Source organism: Rhodofomes roseus, assembly GCF_022264815.1.
Source record: "Rhodofomes roseus strain CIRM-BRFM 1785 chromosome Unknown C8Q71scaffold_2, whole genome shotgun sequence".
Classification (NCBI taxonomy): Eukaryota; Fungi; Basidiomycota; class Agaricomycetes; order Polyporales; family Fomitopsidaceae; genus Rhodofomes; species Rhodofomes roseus.
This window is the reverse complement of record NW_025952958.1, coordinates 2,205,084-2,223,148: the sequence shown is the minus strand read 5'-3', so window position 1 is coordinate 2,223,148 and position 18,065 is coordinate 2,205,084. Positions and strand designations below refer to the sequence as shown.

The following is an 18,065-nucleotide window of genomic DNA, read 5'->3' as shown; positions in this document are numbered from 1 at the left end:
CGTACGAGCCTTGTACTTGTGACAATGTCTTGTGAGACTCAAGTACATCCCCCAAGAACCAGAACGATGGTCTTTTTGTAAGACGGCGTTAACATACAGAGCAGCCAATAAAAAGACACCGCGTAACTCGAGAATCAAAAACGACCCAGAAAGCGTTACTTGTATGGGATCCCTGTTACAAGCTTAGAACAAATCATGTTATGCAGCAGCGAAACGTACCGTTTTGCAACTGTAGATGTCACTATCAATAAGCATACGAGCAGACATTGCCACGCGACTCACCCTTTGGAACTCGTCATATGCTGTGCTTCTAACGTTCTCATGTGCATTCCTCACGATAGCCATCATCCACTCCGCCGCTTGCCTTTCCGCGAGGCCAAGCGCGAAGCGATCCCTCAGCCGTTTGATGGTCGGCTCTCCCTTGAATGATGGCAGCTGCGTGTCCAGCATCATCTGCACGGTGCTCACGATCTGATCTGCATGGGGTCTGATCGCCAGGAAGGCCTTCACTGTCAGCTGCTGGAACATCTGGTAACCTTGCGAGTTCCGCCCTCCCATGAGAACCACCATCTCGTGGGTGAGTTTGAATGAGTTGGGCTCAAACTTGACGCCCTTTCGAATAACAGGGATTAACAACCTAACAAATGCAAAAGTAGAAGGACTTACTCCTGGACGTAATGGGAGGAAGCAAGTCAGCTAAGTCAAACATCGAGGCAAATCCGCCGAGCACTCATCTATGTCGAACAAGAATCCAAAATCTGCGTATAAACATCTAAGCGCTGTTGTCTCGTTCCATGACAGGCTGGATCCCTCACCAATGTGTACGATATGGCCTTCCCCGTCGATCATGATATTGCCGTTGTGTCGGTCCTTCACCTGAAGAATGTAACAAGCCACCGAATACGCCGCCATGGACTGTATGAAGTTCAAGCGAGCCTTCTGGAACTCGATGGTATCCTCGCCGCCGTACTTTGCGATGAAGAAGTCGAGCAGATCGTTGACCTTCGCCCGGCCCATCTCATCTCGAGACGTCGAGTTGGGCACAACATCGATGACGCCACACTGCATGGCAATGCTGAACTTCGGAACACTCTGGATGAATGAATAGAACATACCCCAGGAGCGGTAGCAGTGACGCGGTACGGGTAGAGATAGAGCATCAATCCGACGCTGGTGAAGATGTTCTTGAACATCGCGATGACCTGCAACGCCAGCACGTCCTGCCGACAGTCATCGCCGACCTTGAAGATGGCTTGTTGCCAGACGTCGTACTCCTCTACTCTTGACACTTGCCCTTCGCCTTCAACGACGCTCTCATCAGCCTCGATCACAGCGCGTTCCTTTCGGACTTTGAACGTTGCCATGAAGGGCGCCTGGTCTGCTGATCAGTACCGGCCTCCCCCACACGCCCATATTCCCGCACCTTTGCATGGCTCTGCAATGGTCTACCAGACTTCTTGTCAATATCCACCACAACACCGTCAGGGTTGCTAGGCAGATAGACCCCGATGTCCACTTCGATCTTGGCCATCTCCTCGTCGATCTTGGCCTGTGAATCCACGGATGAGTGCAACTTCAGAGCCACAGGCAGCAGATTCTACGAACCTTCTTCTCGGGTTTGGGTCGTCTGATATACGGCTTCAGCTTGCCCGATATTGACGTGATCTCATTGAAGAATCCGAACTCGCGCTCGTAGAACGCCTTAGCTTCACCCGAAAGTGACATCACTACACGATCGGTCATGTCGTCTAACATAGGCTTCATCGGGTCCTCCTGAGGGTCTTGTCAGTAGCAGAGAGATTGTGCATAGCCAGTCGTACTCACAATCTCTCCTCCATCATCCTTGTAGCAATTCGCTTTCATGTTCCATATGATCTGATGGCAGAATAGCTGGGATATCTTCGCCGTCTCGAAGATGAAGCGCTGCACATAGCCTACGCACGAAATCAACAACTGTGAGATCGAGAGGCGTGATCGAGGCGCACCCAACGGATCATGACGAAGAGCCTGTACAATCTGAGGAACGAAGAAGAACGTTAGGTCGACTGGATGCTGCTCCAGTACACGGTGCGCATATTGGAGGAGTATGGGATCGTTGTGGTATCTCGTCTCGAAGAAGTTGACGGCGAGGATCGGAGGGATAGGTTCCCATAGCAGCAAATACTGGGTTGTCTACGTCAGTGGTGAGGTTTATGATATAAGCACACCGACCAACCTTCAGGTCTCGTCGCAAAGTCTGATCTAACTTATCTCCAACTAGATATCGTAGGGCTTCCGGATACTGCAGGGTATCTAGCGTACTGGACCGCACGAGATGGCCAACTTCTCTGTCGACTGTCGGATGATTGAATCGCTCAGCAAGTCCAAGAGCAATTGCGGGGTCCAATTCCCAGGTCTTTCGAACAGCACTGGTCCATGAGCTCTGCACAGATCGTGAGTGGTTATACAAACACCCATGAATGACATTATACGGCTTACATCCATCATAGTCTTCTCAATGGACACAACATGGTCTGGACCTCGTTTCGGGTCGTTCGTCGGATTCGACCACACTGTTAACCTTGCGATCTCGTTGTCTACGAGGAGTCGCAGAGGCAGGTTGAGATTCTTCAGGGACGCAATGTACTCTGTGGGAGGCTAAGTTGGTAGATGTAGGCACTGGCATACTCAGTTACGCACGAGAGGCCTGTGAAGAGGACTGCCCAGGGTTCAAACTAGAAATGGCTTGGTACCCTCTGATTGAATCTGTATGCAGATGGTTCAGGAACTCCGATAGCAACTTGATGTCGGCATCGATCTGCACGCGGTTAGAGCCGTAGGACCACCTGTATTTGGGTGAGCGCGACCCGTATCGTCAATATGAATATACACACTGAGGCCGTGTGCTGAACCACGAGAAGGCCGCCCGATACAGGTTGTACCGAAGTTGATGCTCGCAGAAGATATCCAGGTGGGAGGTCTTGAGCGTCTCGAAGCCGAACAACAAGAATGAGAACCGCACTTCGCGTGCAAGTGGGTGTGTGCTTTTACATATTTAGCGGTCTGCAGCACATGAGAAACTCTGCACCTCACCTGTATGACTTATAGGCACGAGCCGAGGCCAATGCGAGCCGTTGGAGCAGGAGCATCAGACCAGGCTTCCGATACCTAGCAGCCTGCATCCTACTGAAAAGTAGTTGAAGGATGAGAGTGTGCGGTGACAAGAGCCTGCGAGCGCTCGCAGTGCTGCGGTCGATGACAGTCTTGTCGGTGGGATTATACTCAACGGGATGAAGGAATGGGTCTGTGTAGCTTGAGCGAACGTGAGCGCAAGTCATACCCTTGGTGACACGACACAAGAACATACTCGAGTGCCTTGGAAAACATTCCTCTTTCGTGCTTGATAGTTGCGAGCCAGGCAGAACCAATCTCAGACATCAAGGCGACCTCATAATCAGGCTTCTCTGCAATCACCCACGACCAGGCTTCAATACCGGCGGAGATTGCAGACGGCGTGAAGGCCTCGAACGGCAGTGCGACGAGGTAGTGTAGCAGATCATACTCATACTGCAGGGTTCCATTAGCGCACGGCCGAGGGTAGAAACGTCAAAGTCACCTTATCAGCATAGATGAGAGTCGCAGCGCATCGGAAGAGGAGCCGCTTGAGATCGCGGATGGCCATCGGATGCCTCTTCTCTCTGATGTCTTCAGTAGCACGTATAATCTTGAGCTTCAGCTTCTCTGCCTCCAGGTCGGCGACAGACTCAGAGCTAGTGATGTGATGTTTTTCCAATCCTATTCACAGCAAGTCAGCTTGACCGACTAACTGATTGAAGACCGTCCTTACCATCCATATGCCCTGCTCTATATCCATTGACTTCACCGGCAAAATAGCCCTTCGACGCTATCTGACTGGCAATGAGTTTGGCGCTATCAAGCTTCCAGCTCGACATTGCAGATATCGACACTGAATTTTGTCAACGACGCCATGGCGTAACTGATACTTGGTGCATACTCAGCTTGCGGTCAATGGGCCCTATGGCTCTGCCGTATTGAAGCGCGACTGAGGCACCCAGTTCCGATGCCTCTGTAGCAGACAATACCTGGTTGACCGCGAGATATTTCTACATTCGCTGTTTAGAAGGGCATCTTCATTTCACAGATCAAGAAACTTACCTGCAACGTGGAGTGCAACTCAACCGGCGCTCGACCTAGGGCCAACTCAAACCAGCTGTTCGCATTCCTCTGCAACTCCGCTAGCATTTGATTACGCGCTTCATAGTTGTCGGGGAGCTTTAACGTAATGTCGGCACGGTCAGAATGATAGATGTACTCGGGATTGTCCTGAACAGGCAAATCAGCATGGAATACAATTGCGCACGACTGTGAAGGTACCTCGTCCACGAACTCGTTCTCGCATGCCCGGCGTAGTAGAGTCAAAACCTCCAGAATGGCGAAAACGAGGGGCGGGTCACACATAAGGGATGGGAACGAAGTGATGAGACGATTGAGGTATCTGGAAGCGATGTCACGAGCACTGGCAATACGATGCGTACTGGCGAGGAGCAAGGAGCGCAACTGAAACGGAAGTTCCTGGGGTAGAGCCTGCTTGGCCGCCTGCACGTTGAGCTCGCCAATGCAGCCCCGAATGACCTAGGGAGGGACTTCAGAATACGAGGGTATGAGACGAAAAAGAGAACCGACTTTCTCGGCCACGGATTCCATGCAGGCCTGCAATGAGGCGTTCTTGTTCAATCCATTGTTTACGAAGAATGTGACCAATGACGAGGGAAGCCCCGCCGCTGATCGCATGTTCTCCAGATCATGCATGCAAAGCAAGAAGATGACCTGTCCGGGGAGTAGATATCGTATTTCGCTGACACGGATTGGTATGTGCTTGGCCAACAGAGAACGATGTTTCGATATGACCTGCAACATAACGACGATCAGTCCCCGAGTCCTAGTAAATATATGATGCGCTCACTGTCTCGATGTATTCTTGACGTATGACCGTGTTGTATTCAAGGTCGCTGACGATGGTATCCTGCGCTTCTTCCAAAATGAGGGGAGGCGTCTTCATAGCGATGCGAGCCAGGGCGGGCTGCTGCCAGTCCATCGCGGATTGTTGCTTCTGCTCACTGGGCGTCGTGAACTGGAACAGAACACACAAGAACCACATGTTGCGGAACAACGTCACGATGTTCGAAGGCGCATTGGGAGAGGGACAGAAATCATCGTGGTTCAGAAGCGCGTCGATCGGTAAGAGCAGCGATGCCAGTTGCTCGATCATGTCTTCCATCTGCATACACAAGTTAGTTACATGACAAGTGCGCCAGCGGCGATCTCACCTTCGCTAGATGGTTGGAGATAGCAACATTCTGGATCGCAACGCCTTTGTCTGCGAAGAGCGTCAAGAGTTCCACGAGGTAGATATCGTAGAATTCGGGCCTCCGGTGCAGTTCTTGTGCCAGGCGGGTCTGCGCGGCTAGGACCTTTGTGACGTCAGCTAACAGCACGATGTATAGGACACATTCAAATTACCTGATTATTAGAGAATCTCTGATCGTCTAGATTCGCGGAGCGATTGATGCCGGAGAAGGCGCAGATGATGTCCACGAATGAGCTTTCCGGCGCAACTAGCGCTAGATCCACTAGGTTGTATGCAATGGCTGCTTCCACAGTGGGCTCAGCTGTTCGCAAACGTTGCAGCAACATTGACACCGTAAGGCGAGTCACCTACGTCTTCGTTAGCATTGTGATAAGCACAGAATGGATTGCGTTCCACCTCTTCAGATTGGAATTCGAGTGCCAATCGAGTCGCAATGGAGATGCTACTGATCCCGACCGTCCTTTTCTCGTCTTCCGACAATCCACGCAAGCCGATTTCTACTGAGTGCAACGTCGAGATATCGGTCATGTCTGTCACCGTCGAGGCATGTGAGCTCGTGCCATCGATAGTCTCCTTGCTTGTGGCAGCAATGTAGTTGAGTATGGAGTACATGTACGACATGACCTGATCGTCTCCCGGAGCCAACTAACAAGACGTTAGCTTTGTCAGAAACCAAAGGGTGCATATACATACATTGATGCAGAGGGCGAGGCACTTTGCAGCCGCTACCAGCGGAGGTGGCGTCCGCGTACCTGAGATGAACTCAAACTCAAATATAGACAGTGGCGACGTGACCCAGCGACGGAGGTGTCCAGCCATGTCAAGAGCAATCTCAGGGAAACTGACATAGTCAGCGTGGCTCGAAGCCGACAGGCTGTGACGTACTTGCGGACCAGGATGGCAATAGACTTGAGTGCGGCCTCGCGTACCATGTTGTCGCATGCGGGCGATTCAATTCCAAGCAACCGTCTCAGTCGGTTGTAAAGTCCTTTGTCGAGTTCTCCCAACGCAGTTGAACACACAGCCGCCAATTTCTGCCAATGTACAGCTTCAGCACACGTTCGCGTATGGAGGTACGCAGGCGGCATACCAGACTCTCCGACATTGTTTCCCAAGCGTAGCTGTCCTCCGATGGCTCTGTGTCCATTTCCTCGATCTGTACCAGCAGGGTGGAGAAAGACTTCATAGCATAGTCTCGCGTCGCCTTCAGCGTCTGCCTGCAACCTTCATCCGATACTGTGTTGTCGGCGATGGCACTTCGCAGTAATGCCTGCCATGCCTTGTTGGCGGCGGCCGCTTCTACAAAGTCGGGATAGCCGGGATTGCTTGACATGGTTGCGTTGCCCACTGCCTGTGCGAGGATTGTCCACTCCGCCTCTGTGACGCAGCATACGATGAAGTAGCCGCTCAGCGGTCTGCCGCGCGAGACGTATCGAGTGAACAACGTATGGATGTATTGTATCTGGTCCATTTCTTCTTCTTCTGCGCCGCTCGGTACTATGTCGATGAGTAGCCGATTCAGCCGTTCAGCGACACCGACGTCGAATAGCGCATTGAGCAGTTGAGACAGAGTAGACCATTCTTTGACAGACCAATTGAATGATACGGAGATAATTGCCCTATAGAATCCGTGGAAGGCGGGGGCAATCTGAGTGAGGATATCCACCGCTTGAAACGGATGTAAGAACGATTTCCGAAAACTCTGCCACGAAGACTCACCCTCGCCGGTTTTGAGCAAGCTCACTATCTTGTCGGTGAATCGCACTATCGCGTCGAATGCATGCCCACGATACTCCGAATGAGTATTGGCAATCTGAAGTAAGGCAGACACCGTAGAAAAGACGAGCTGATCAGGCAGTGCCCATTCTATAGTCGCCCATATGAGACACCGAACCCAAGAGTGACGCTGCACTCACCTTCCCAGAACAGACATTGGTCGAAGTCGATGTAGGGAACATCACGCAGGATGTCCACAAGCACGGGGACTGTTTGCTCTACGTGCACGTCGGGCAAGCTTACGGCGAGTTCCGCGAATCCAATACTGCATTGCACCCTGGAGTTTGACTACAACAGACCTGTAGGCAACGTAGCATATATGAGAAGAACGTGCTCACCATGAAGACTCTCGCTTCCTCAGCATCCTCCTCTTCGTCTGCATCCTCCACAGCACGCGTCTCAACATTCGACGTCACCAAGTCTATTGCGGCCGCAACGTCTGTATTGTGTACGTCTTCCTTTGCCTCTCCGACATTGATTGCGAGGTCAGTCAATATGAGTTGACGTATGTTAAGCTCCAAACTACACGACTCAAGTCAAATGGGTCCCGTAACTTTGAGGCAGCGAGGTCACTCACCAATCCATAGTGCGTCAGAGAAAGGATGGGTATCCAGAGTGTAGTTTGAGCCGCAAAGAATCGAGAACTCGAACCCAGTGGGATGGTTGCAGCTCACACGCGTCAAGACTCAAGATGGGCCTGAGCGCAGTGAAGACGTCGGTCACTTGGGTCCGGGGAGCAAATGCCCATCCGGCGATCAAAATCTGGTGCAGTGCTCCGTTTGGCAACTCGATACAGTAAGATGATTTGGAAGTACTTAGTGAATGTTGCGGGACACATGGCAACGCCATCATAATGCTACGCACCCACAGGCTATTAACAGCAATACCGAAGTGGGTACGAAGCTAGTGACTACATCCGTGTCCTCGCCACAGTTTGTAAAACGCTTTGCTTTGTGCATGGATCCACTTTGCGTGATCATGAACGAGAAATACAGGGAAAGCGATGTATCTACATCAGAATCTTGGGCAAGCCTATACCTATTGCAACAGTACTACGTACAGTTCCTTCCATTGGACTCAAGTACAGGGGTCAGAATATCCACGACTAGCAGTACAGATGATATCACAATTAGTATGTCAATGCCTCAATAATCCCGTCAAGTATCCGCAAAGAATCCGGCATGTAGAACTTTTCGAATTGCATGGGGACAGGCATGCTATGAGTCTGTCAGATCAGCCATGTAGGAGACTAATAGAAGAGTACGTACTCCCATCCTGTGATCAGCTTGACCGGCGCGTTAAGCTTCAAGAAGCATCTCCTCTGGATTTCCGCGCCAATCTCAGCACCAACGCCGCCCACACGACCAGCTTCATGGACAACGACGAGCCTGCCTGTGCGGTTGACACTCTCTGCGACAGTATCGACATCCCATGGGAGGATGGTACGCAAGTCTATGAGTTCCACCTTCGCACCACGCACCGACGATGGTACATGCGACGAGAGTTTATCGGATGGGTTAGCGAGCATATGCAACGCAGTCTCGCAGTGATATATGGGTGTACCCCAGGAGAGCACAGTAAGATCCGAGCCCCGAATCAGCGTTTCCGCTTTCGAAAGAGGTAGTTGATAGTCGCCCACAGGCACTTGTTCAACTGGACCAGCGTAAGCATGCGACTAGGTTGTGTGATTCGGCACCTTTATGACCTACCCGCAGAGCGATACAGAATCTTGGGCTCCATGAAGATTACTGGGTTCGGGTCGCGAATAGATGCAAGCAGTAAACCCTTTGCTTGAGTAGGAGAACGAGGGATGACAACCTGACAAGGCGAGATGTGAGATAATACGTGATCAGCGCGAGTCCGAGCAGACCTTGATTCCTGCTGCGCCCATGAAGAATCCCTCGGGACTCTGGGAATGATAGTGTCCACCATGTCCAACCGCCATCGAAGGGCATCGAATGGTAAGCGACCCAGCGTCAAATTGACCATACGAGCGGTAGCGGTATTTCGCGGCTTCGTTGACGATCTGTACTCTCGATAGTACCCCTTATGAGCGGAAAATATCAGTGCAGCATACCTGATCAAATGCGGGGAAGATGTAGTCGGCGAACTGGATCTCAGCGATTGCCGTTTGGCCCATAGCCGCAATTCCTATCCCGAAACCAGCGATACCTTGTTCGCTCAGCGGGGTATTGAATACCCTCTCTCTGCCTGAGGCTCATGAGTCTGGTTCATAGTTGAAACAAAGCATGTGCCATACCAAATTCCTCTGCTAACCCCTGTCAAGGTCCGTTAACTGAGCGCATCCTGAACTCCACAGCCGTGTATGCTCACCATTGTACATCGGAACACTCCACCAAAAGCCACATCTTCACCGAACACCACCGCCGTGTCATCTCTCATCATTGCATTGCTGCAGAAGGTGTCTATGGGGTAAGCTCCGCGAATATAAATAGTAGCCAGCCACCGACCTTAACGCGTCGCGGACTGCTTGGTACATGTTCATCTTGCGCGTTTCGCGCCCCGCGATAAGACTGTCCGACGACCCCGATTCCTGTTCATCTGTCCAGTGTATCCCTGCCGTGCGGAGGGCTGAGTCGCGGGTTGTCCGGAGAAACGAGGATGTAGCTACAGAGGGGAGATGGCCACCAGCCGGGTGAGCCACGGTGGCCGTCGAGTTCCATCTGCGGACGCGCCGCTGGTTTCATTCAGCAACGAATGTACGAAGCGTGCATCGATGCTTACATGCAACCGTGCAAGAGTTGCTGCTCGCCATCGCCCCGTCGACTTGAGAGAGATCATGGTGGCTGGTACCAGTGAGACTGGTTCAGCGCCGGCCCTGGTCATCCGACACAAGAGGCCAAGTCCCTTCCGGATCACGTCCTCGCCGTCTTCGCCATCTGGTCGGCCCAAGCTACCCACTGGCCGTTGCAGCCTCACATCCCGTGGGCAGCATGGAAAATGACTCGACCTTCGTTGCCCCCGAAGGCGTGTACTCAGTGACGGAAGAGCACAAGCCGACAGTCTCGGTGGGCCAGCATACAGTCAACGCGGTCCCCATCCTCTACCCCACACGCCTTTCCGCAGTAACTGTCCGCTACCCCACGAACAAATCTGTCAACTCGCCGGTCTTTACGCAGCTGCTGGGAGGGAATCGAGAGAAGGAGAGTAAGAGGGACAAGGACAAGGACAAGGTGCCCTCCAAGGCGGAGGATGGCCTGAGCATCTCGAGTAGCGAGGATCCAGACGATGCTTCACCAGACGTCTCGACGGCCCCAGGGCCGGAGAACGTGAAGACGTCGCCCATGGTCGGGCATGACATGCCCAACAACATCTTCTCACATACGCCTGCCGGCAAGAAGAAGGGGACGGCGCGTCCCAAGCACAACATGCGGACTACATCCTCCACGTTCATTACCCGCTTGCAGAACGCGGATAATCTGCATAGGAATCTGCAATCGAAGCAGGGGGAGACCACCTTCCTGTTCTACAATGCGGCGAAGAGCTTCATATGGACAGAGGCGGGTACCAAGGCGAAAGTGAGTCGTCGCTCTGCTCAAGTATGGGGTAAGTGTTGATGGTGGAATAGGACACATTTGCCAGGATCCATTTCTCAGCCCATCCCACTTGTCACGATGTAAACCTCGCAACGGTGTGTCCGGAACGAATAGACGTCATTATCGGGTTCAACACCGGGGATCTTCTGTGGTTCGGTGAGGCGTGCACCGTTTCGACGAGTATCATCTAATGCCTTCTAGATCCGATGTCTTCCAGATATGGCCGTCTGAACAAGCAGGTGTGCTATCTCCCTCAGTCCCTGCGCCACCCAAGAATATGCTAACGTGTCTCAAGGGTCGCATATGTAGCTCCCCATGCACAGCAGTTCGATGGGTGCCTGATTCACCAAACCTATTCCTCGTCTCCCATGCCAACGGCACCATTCTCGTATACGACAAGGAACGCGAGGATGGTGCATTCGTCCCGCAAGAGCCAGGGGCGCCCTCTGGGTCCGCGCCTGCTTCGCCAGTAGAGGGCACTGCTTCGGGCTCCTCCATGGGAGAATGGGATCCGCTAGACAGCATCTTCGTGACCATGCCACCTTGGCATCCTGTCACTGCTGGTGGTGTGATATCCGGCGGAGGGAAGCAGGACAAGGATAAGACTGCCAAAAACCCTGTCAGCCACTGGAAGGTGTCTCGTAAGAGCATCGTAGGTCAGGGAGAAAATACTACGTTGTGTATGCACACTAACACGAAGGATGCCAGACTTTGTTTTCTCACCAGACGCAAAGTTCGTCGCCGCCATATCTGAGGATGGCTGTCTCAGAGTTATAGATACCATTGCGGAACAGTGAGTCGTCTTACGCGCTTTGTGACGGATGCTCTGGCGCTTACACGTATGAAGGCTTGTCGATTGCTACGCTTCCTACTTCGGTGCTCTCAGCTGTGTAGCGTGGTCTCCAGATGGGCGTTTCATCGTCGTGAGTTCCCGGACTACGGTATTGCTTGCAAAGACACTGACTGGTCACTAGACTGGAGGTCAGGACGATCTAGTGACGATCCTCTCGCCATGGGAGCAGCGAGTCATCGCTCGCTGTCAGGGTCATTCCTCATTTGTCTCTGCCCTCGCGTTCGATGACATTCGTTGCGATGGTCGCACCTACCGGTTTGGCAGTGTTGGTGAAGACAACAAACTCATTCTGGTACGTACATACTGGTGGCCTTGTTGAGTTCTTCTCTTCATACCGCATACAGTGGGACTTTTCAAGCGGGGCACTCCATCGACCCAAGGTACATGTGAGTTGAACGGATGCCAACGCTCATTTCGTGACTGAACGCTGTTGTGCAAAGGTCTCGCATCAACAACGACTATCGATGACCTCCTCGTTGTCTCTCGCCCTCCGTAGACGAGGGGAGTCCACACTATTCCTATCACCCAACGGTGCAGAGCCCATGCCACGCTACCATCCCGCGCCGTCTCGTAACGAGGTGGCAGTTGTACAGCCAGTGCTTGTGAGTGTCCACATTGTCGGTTAGACTGATCGCTCACAGGCTGCAGGTCAAACACATCGGTGCCGATATGCTGACCGACATCATGTTCATGTCTCGAGGCATCCTCACGGCGTCCAGAACAGGCCACATCAAGTTGTGGATCAGGCCACTCGTGGTGAAGCCACGTCATTTGCGGCACCAGAGCGCATACCGGAGGGACTCATGGGTAGACGTTGCTGCTTGATTCCGCTCTCCATTCGCTACCGTTATCATTATTCATCGCATACTATATTTTGACATCTCCCTCAGATCTTGCTTTCGACCACCACGTTCTACAGACTGAATTTTGCATCGCTGCGTTATACTGATAGCCCATGGCATGGGATCAAGCATGGTTCTTTGCATTGCGTCGCATCGGACCCATGAACACGGTGGTCCCATTTACGACGTACAATCTCAACGTACTGCTCCTCGCTGTCAGCACTATCTGCGCACCACGACTGCCCATCTCTCCAGCAACTTGTTCGTCAAGCACGCCGCCTCCCAGCTAGCAAAGAATCGTTCCCCCCGCCAGTGGGCGACGCCGTGTTGCTGGACGAACCTCTCCGTAGCGACCCTGTCTTCTTCCAAAGCATGCACATACGCATGTAGCGAGCTGGCGTACGCCTCTGAGATGTTGACGATGGAATTGACGACCAGAGGGTTCGGACCTGCCGTCAGAAGCTGCAGAATTTGGGGCAGAGACGAGAACAGTGGGGCGGGAGCCCATGGGCCATGCTGATTTGTGGGGTGAACCTGCTTCTGGGAAGTCTGCTTGAACCCACTGCGAGGTAAGAACGGTAGCGCAGCGAGGACGAAGTTGTTACTCGGGAAGGAGGCTGTTGTCCCCGGGGTCGTGAAGACGAGAGTCAAGCTGGTTCCGGGTACTAGGGATGCCTGTAATTCCTTGACCGAGCTTTCCATGAGGGTATATGCGACTCCGTCGAGGGAAATGGCCGGGGGAAGCGCCGCAGAGACGACACTGGGCAGCAGCGGGGTCTTTTTGAGTTCCACGTTCGCAGATGGTGGCTCGAAACCCGTATATGAATGTTTTTCAGAAGCATGCCAATTGACGGAGAATGACTCTGGCGCTTGATGAATGCTTGGGGTCACCGGGGTTACATGTTGACTTACCTGGTACCATAGCTGACAACGAACCCTACGTTATAGCGGTCCACGCTGAGTTTCTTAAAGTCTGAGGCGTCATATACTATGTGCACTCACCCGTGACTTCGGCGGCGACAATTGAGCAGAAAACAACCATCCTAATACGTCGGCCCACAATGCTCGTTCCACGCTGAGACCAAAGGTCCAGTCCTCCACCCGCAAACCATCTCGGAGTAGGCCAGGAAGGTCAAGCTTCGGATGTCTGAGTTCTATGCGCCCGCTCAGGATGTCGTCCACCAGTGTACCAAGGGGTAGGCGTAGAGTAGTGCGGCGAGCAGCGACAGCTCTTTGTACCAGTTTGACGTAGGACGCAGGCCAGAGGGAACAAGTCGGCGTCAGGATGTAGAGCAAGGCTTGGAGCAGCTGGCGACTTTCCGGCGCGCGACGAGCGCGAGAGCGAGATCTCCGTGAGGATATCGCGTACAGAGTGATGACGGAGATTACTGCTGCGCATATACAGCTACAAAGCCAGTGACGAGACAAGAGTTCTCTTGCCAATGCGATGTCGATCTCACTTGGTAGTGGAAGCCTAGACAAGGAAGAGTACAGTGACAGAAGCCGGTCGCTGGCCTGCAGGGTACGCCCTTGAAGATACGCGACACTGATTGACGGTAACATTGCCCGGAAGCAGAGGAGGAACAAAAGTCGCTGTGGCGAGGCGGAAGAAAACAAGGTCAACTCGTTCGAACTTCCGACGAACAGGCCCTGTTCGGCCGTTGTGGCGCGGCGAGTCGGACCTCCGGAGACGGCGGCCCGGCCCGAACATGACTTCAGCATCCACTGGGTGATCGCTCACTGACAGCGCCGGCGCCATAGCGAGCAACCTCACTTCGAAATTGGATGTATTGCTCGACTTGCTGTATGCATGAGTCATATCGTCGTCGCATGCAAGGACTGTACTCTTGTTACAAGCTAAATTACGGGACCGTCTTTGAAGAGGAATTCCCAGAGAGCGGAAGGATTCGAATAATCATGGTGAATGAGGGTCAACAGCCACCGCTCATTGCGTACGCTATCCAAGAGCTTGCGCTCATCGGAGCCGGGCGGATAGAACGATGCCCATTCTTCCCAGATTGCGAATGCCTCGTCCTAGAAGGTTCACCGATTCAACAGAGACGTAACAGCGATGACTGTGGGGCGTTACCTTCCAGGAGAGGAACGACTCTTCCTCGATGATGGTCGTTTGTGCGACCTCTTGGCCAGGGAAGATACCCCACGTAACGGCATTCCTACCCTCTGGCGACACAGTGGTACGTAGTTCGCCCTTATGACGATTGTTAACCCCGACTGTCTCATCGACGAAATGAACTACTCTCACCTTGACGTTCGCCGCGTAGTAATCAACCCATCCTTCGCCCTTCTCTCTGACCTTTCGCTCGATCTCCTCAAGATCTTTCTGCTCTACGAAGCACTCCACGAAGCACTTCTGGTACACATATCCGCCGCGCGGACCCCAGCCCACAACCTCATCCGTTGAGCTTGCACCATTTATCGTGGGCTGTGAACCGACGGTCCACCACCCCTGCTTCGTTAGCCGCTCGAGGTGCTCGATGATCATGAGAGACTCGGGTAACAGCGGAGTAGGGGAGAACGGTGTAGTAGCGATTTTGGAGTGGAGGTGGTGGAGGAACATGGTTGTGAGGTCGTTGAGTGTTCTGGGATTGCCCCATTGTTCGATTGCTTGGTTGCGCTAATAACGGAAGCTCGGATTGTGTGGTTGATGTTGTGGAGGAAACGCACTCACAGACAATATTGAGCTTCCCCAAAGATCAGTTTCACCGTAAGCAGGACTCTTATAGTCACCGAAACGACCGTTCGGGAAGTCGTCCCAGCTGGCCGCGTTATTCAGCTCGCCCTTGCCTGCCTCGCCTTCTGGCTGTGGACCTGCCACGGCGAGGGAAACCGCAGCAGAATCTGCCGCGCGATGAGGGGTGATACTACGTTCGTCCAGCCCTGCCGGCGTGTCCTGGGATAAATACTGAGTTGTGGTGACCTTTGGAGGTAAAGGTATCGTGTTATACCGTGATGAGCTTGTTTGCAGATTTCAGGCTCCCACCGATCCAACCGAGATCTTCCAAAATGCGAACGATGCTCTTCTCAAGGTTGAGCGTGCAGAAGTGCAAGCCGCGAATATCTCCGCTGGCTATCATTTGCCGAATCATCTTTACCGCGAGATCGACGCCATAGTCTTTGACTTTCTGGTCGTCATTCTGCCGTGGACGGTCAACACCTGGTTATGGACATCATCGCATTGGTGGACGCACTCGTATTGGCACAAGATCTGCCATGAGCTCTAGGGGCACTCGCGTACCGCATAACTTGGTCATGCGCAAGAAGGATGCGTACGTTTGAATAGGCATTATGCCTGGGATGATGGGCACAGTGACGCCTTTGAGAAAGCAAACCTTAGCGAGACCACGTCGGAAGCCGTAAGACAACCAACCTTTCTGTCGCACTCTCTTGACCCAGGCCAGAAAGCCATCGACATCATAGAATAGTTGCGTGATAATGAAGTCGCCGCCAGCGTCGATCTTCTGCTTCAAATATTCAATTTCTCCTTCCTCCTCAATCTCTTTGTCAGGATGACCGTCCGGATAGGCTGAGGTCATACATTCAGTATTGTTCGGTGACGGTGCGAGAGGAGAAGAGACCTGCCACCCCGACGCAAAAGTCGGACGCAAACTCCGGAGTGGTCTTGATGAAACGGACAAGGTCTACGGCATGCGTGAAGCGTGGATCCGTGGGTATCCAATGTTCTTGTCCACGAGGGGGGTCTGCGAGAACGTCAATCCAGAGCGATCTCATTCAATCGCTCCCCATACCTCCTCTAAGAGCTAATATTGTCTTAATCCCACGAGCCTTTGCGTCCTACAAAGACAGCTCGGCGTCATGAACTATGTTATGCCAAATATGTGGACATACCCGCAAAGCGTCTTCAATCATGCCCTTCTTCATGTTTGTACATGTCAGGTGGAGGATGGTATCGACACCATGCTCTGATTGAGTTATCCCCGCAAGCTCTAGACTTCTCTCTTTCGTGTTCCCACCAGCTCCCCAAGTTATACTCAACGTAAGAGGATCGAGGGTGACCAAGCGTGCTATCCGCGACAGTAGATTCTCAAATCCCTGACATCTGCCGTGTGAGGGTCAAGCTCGGTGAACATCGCAACGCACAGACCTGGTCAGTCTTGGGCGGGAAGAACTCAAAGCTTAACCAGGGACGATCCTTGTCATACTGAGCGATCTTTTCGGTGAGCTTCATGCTTTCGGGCGTGTGCACGCGGGCAGGGAGCGATGGTGGGTCAGACTGGAGTCAGCCATCGTCGTGTGCGAGCCGGACCATACAACTCGGTCAAGTCCTCCGGGAAATCGAAAGCGCACGATGGTCACGTGCGCCCATTTACCCCGCCGATCGTGTACCTCGCGGCGGCAGTCATTCCCGGCGACCTCACCGACTGCTATCTCCTGCTCATTACCAGAGGCAGCGAGCGAGTTTCTGACCTTGTGTACTTGTCTTCCACTACACTGTCACAGCCTTCTCCAACGACGACTCAGGATACATTGCTTACACTATGGCAACCTCACCCGTAACTGCTGACTTCTCGTCCCCGCCGCTGAAGCGCAGCAAGATCGTTCTTCTCGGGGACCAGAGTGTTGGAAAGACGAGTCTGATCACTAGGTGTGTAGCATTTCTTAGCGCATGTGCTCTTCTTGACGTTACCTCCTCCGCTGCACCGCATTGCGGCTGACCATACTTGTGTAGATTCATGTACGACACCTTCGACAACACATACCAGGCAACAATAGGAATCGATTTCCTGAGTAAAGCCATGTATCTGGAGGATCGGACAGTACGGCTACAATTGTGGGATACCGCTGGGCAAGTAAGCAAGATCTTGTCACTAGCACGCCGAGAAGCGCTCTGACGTGGACTTAGGAACGGTACCGGTCGCTCATACCGTCGTACATTCGTGATTGTTCCGTGGCTATCGTTGTGTTTGACATCACAAGTGTGTATTATCACTGTGCGCGTGAAAAATGTACACTTACGCTGCGTTGCGTTGCAGACCGACAGTCATTCATGTCGACGGAGAAGTGGATAGACGACGTACGCTCAGAACGGGGGAACGACGTCATTATTGTGCTCGTTGGCAACAAGGCTGATCTTTCTGACAAGCGGTAAGACATACTCTGGTGCTTGCGAGATGAGTATTCATTGCCTCACAGACAAGTGACGCTTGAGGAGGCCAACCAGAAGGCGGCACAGCTCGAGATCATGTTCATGGAGACGTCCGCAAAGGCTGGGCACAACGTAAAGAGTCTCTTCAAGAAGATCGCCATGGAGCTTGTCGGCATGGAGAAGGAGACAGAGGTCGCGGAGACTCAAAACACCAGTACGTCACCACTGGACTCAGGGCACTTCGTTGCTGAGTCTGACGATGTGCGACACAGAAATCGACGTAAAAGCACCACCAGCAAACGAGATTCCCGATGCATCTTCTTGCAATTGCTGACCGGTCAGATACATCTTGTATTGAACTGTACTGCTGGATTGCTCTTGGCTATGTTGCACTGTAAGTACTGTGCATTAATATCTATTCGTTTCCTACCGTCTCGAACCCGATGTTTGCTAGCGTGCCGACAAACAGTGAGTCTGTGTGGTATTATCTGCATAAATATCCGAGGAGAACTGGAGTATGACCGATAATTGCAATGAGTTAGTA

At 52.7% G+C, this 18,065-nt stretch overlaps 6 protein-coding genes across 6 annotated transcripts; 2 read left to right on the top strand and 4 right to left on the bottom strand.

Annotated features, from left to right (window-relative positions):
• Window positions 1–55: 55 nt before the first annotated feature.
• On the bottom strand, window positions 56–7,944 carry C8Q71DRAFT_736189 (atypical/PIKK/PI4K protein kinase). The gene is made up of 34 exons (XM_047922533.1): window positions 7,722–7,944; window positions 7,483–7,666; window positions 7,285–7,432; window positions 7,088–7,234; window positions 6,459–7,036; window positions 6,254–6,402; window positions 6,062–6,209; window positions 5,765–6,013; window positions 5,521–5,715; window positions 5,328–5,471; window positions 4,964–5,278; window positions 4,684–4,908; window positions 4,375–4,632; window positions 4,156–4,323; window positions 3,995–4,103; window positions 3,827–3,946; window positions 3,596–3,774; window positions 3,347–3,546; window positions 3,073–3,291; window positions 2,874–3,023; window positions 2,680–2,825; window positions 2,479–2,627; window positions 2,216–2,422; window positions 1,986–2,163; window positions 1,825–1,934; window positions 1,606–1,773; window positions 1,424–1,549; window positions 1,116–1,373; window positions 816–1,062; window positions 735–758; window positions 667–674; window positions 283–612; window positions 220–229; window positions 56–172 (listed from the first exon to the last, which is right to left on the bottom strand). Exons 1-34 carry the CDS (start codon window positions 7,727–7,729, stop codon window positions 156–158), a joined length of 5,871 nt encoding a protein of 1,956 aa, XP_047784212.1. The 5' UTR covers window positions 7,730–7,944; the 3' UTR covers window positions 56–155.
• Window positions 7,945–8,039: 95 nt separating this feature from the next.
• C8Q71DRAFT_237631 (pyruvate dehydrogenase) lies at window positions 8,040–10,158 on the bottom strand. Its single transcript, XM_047917207.1, has 9 exons — window positions 9,890–10,158; window positions 9,616–9,842; window positions 9,479–9,557; window positions 9,405–9,423; window positions 9,222–9,355; window positions 9,015–9,170; window positions 8,854–8,962; window positions 8,413–8,797; window positions 8,040–8,361 (listed from the first exon to the last, which is right to left on the bottom strand). Exons 1-9 carry the CDS (start codon window positions 9,989–9,991, stop codon window positions 8,274–8,276), a joined length of 1,299 nt encoding a protein of 432 aa, XP_047784211.1. The 5' UTR covers window positions 9,992–10,158; the 3' UTR covers window positions 8,040–8,273.
• On the top strand, window positions 9,952–12,499 carry C8Q71DRAFT_237653 (WD40-repeat-containing domain protein). The gene is made up of 10 exons (XM_047917208.1): window positions 9,952–10,683; window positions 10,734–10,857; window positions 10,903–10,940; window positions 10,997–11,357; window positions 11,410–11,494; window positions 11,549–11,624; window positions 11,676–11,846; window positions 11,899–11,940; window positions 11,995–12,156; window positions 12,203–12,499. Exons 1-10 carry the CDS (start codon window positions 10,099–10,101, stop codon window positions 12,377–12,379), a joined length of 1,821 nt encoding a protein of 606 aa, XP_047784210.1. The 5' UTR covers window positions 9,952–10,098; the 3' UTR covers window positions 12,380–12,499.
• Window positions 12,358–13,581, bottom strand: C8Q71DRAFT_878175 (uncharacterized protein; the record flags this gene model as incomplete). Its single annotated transcript, XM_047928438.1, has 2 exons — window positions 12,358–13,333; window positions 13,433–13,581. Coding segments are annotated over 2 exons (864 nt in total), but the record flags the coding sequence as incomplete, so codon positions are not given.
• Window positions 13,582–14,166: 585 nt separating this feature from the next.
• On the bottom strand, window positions 14,167–16,677 carry C8Q71DRAFT_736171 (methylenetetrahydrofolate reduct). Its single transcript, XM_047922532.1, has 11 exons — window positions 16,520–16,677; window positions 16,264–16,467; window positions 16,164–16,209; window positions 15,993–16,115; window positions 15,785–15,940; window positions 15,606–15,730; window positions 15,363–15,551; window positions 15,086–15,307; window positions 14,660–15,031; window positions 14,486–14,605; window positions 14,167–14,430 (listed from the first exon to the last, which is right to left on the bottom strand). The coding sequence occupies exons 1-11, from the start codon at window positions 16,601–16,603 to the stop codon at window positions 14,254–14,256; spliced, it is 1,818 nt and encodes a 605-aa protein (XP_047784208.1). The 5' UTR covers window positions 16,604–16,677; the 3' UTR covers window positions 14,167–14,253.
• A 65-nt stretch (window positions 16,678–16,742) lies between these two features.
• Window positions 16,743–17,960, top strand: C8Q71DRAFT_736167 (ras-domain-containing protein). The gene is made up of 6 exons (XM_047922531.1): window positions 16,743–17,020; window positions 17,105–17,225; window positions 17,279–17,351; window positions 17,409–17,520; window positions 17,569–17,735; window positions 17,794–17,960. The coding sequence occupies exons 1-6, from the start codon at window positions 16,914–16,916 to the stop codon at window positions 17,853–17,855; spliced, it is 642 nt and encodes a 213-aa protein (XP_047784207.1). The 5' UTR covers window positions 16,743–16,913; the 3' UTR covers window positions 17,856–17,960.
• Window positions 17,961–18,065: the final 105 nt, after the last annotated feature.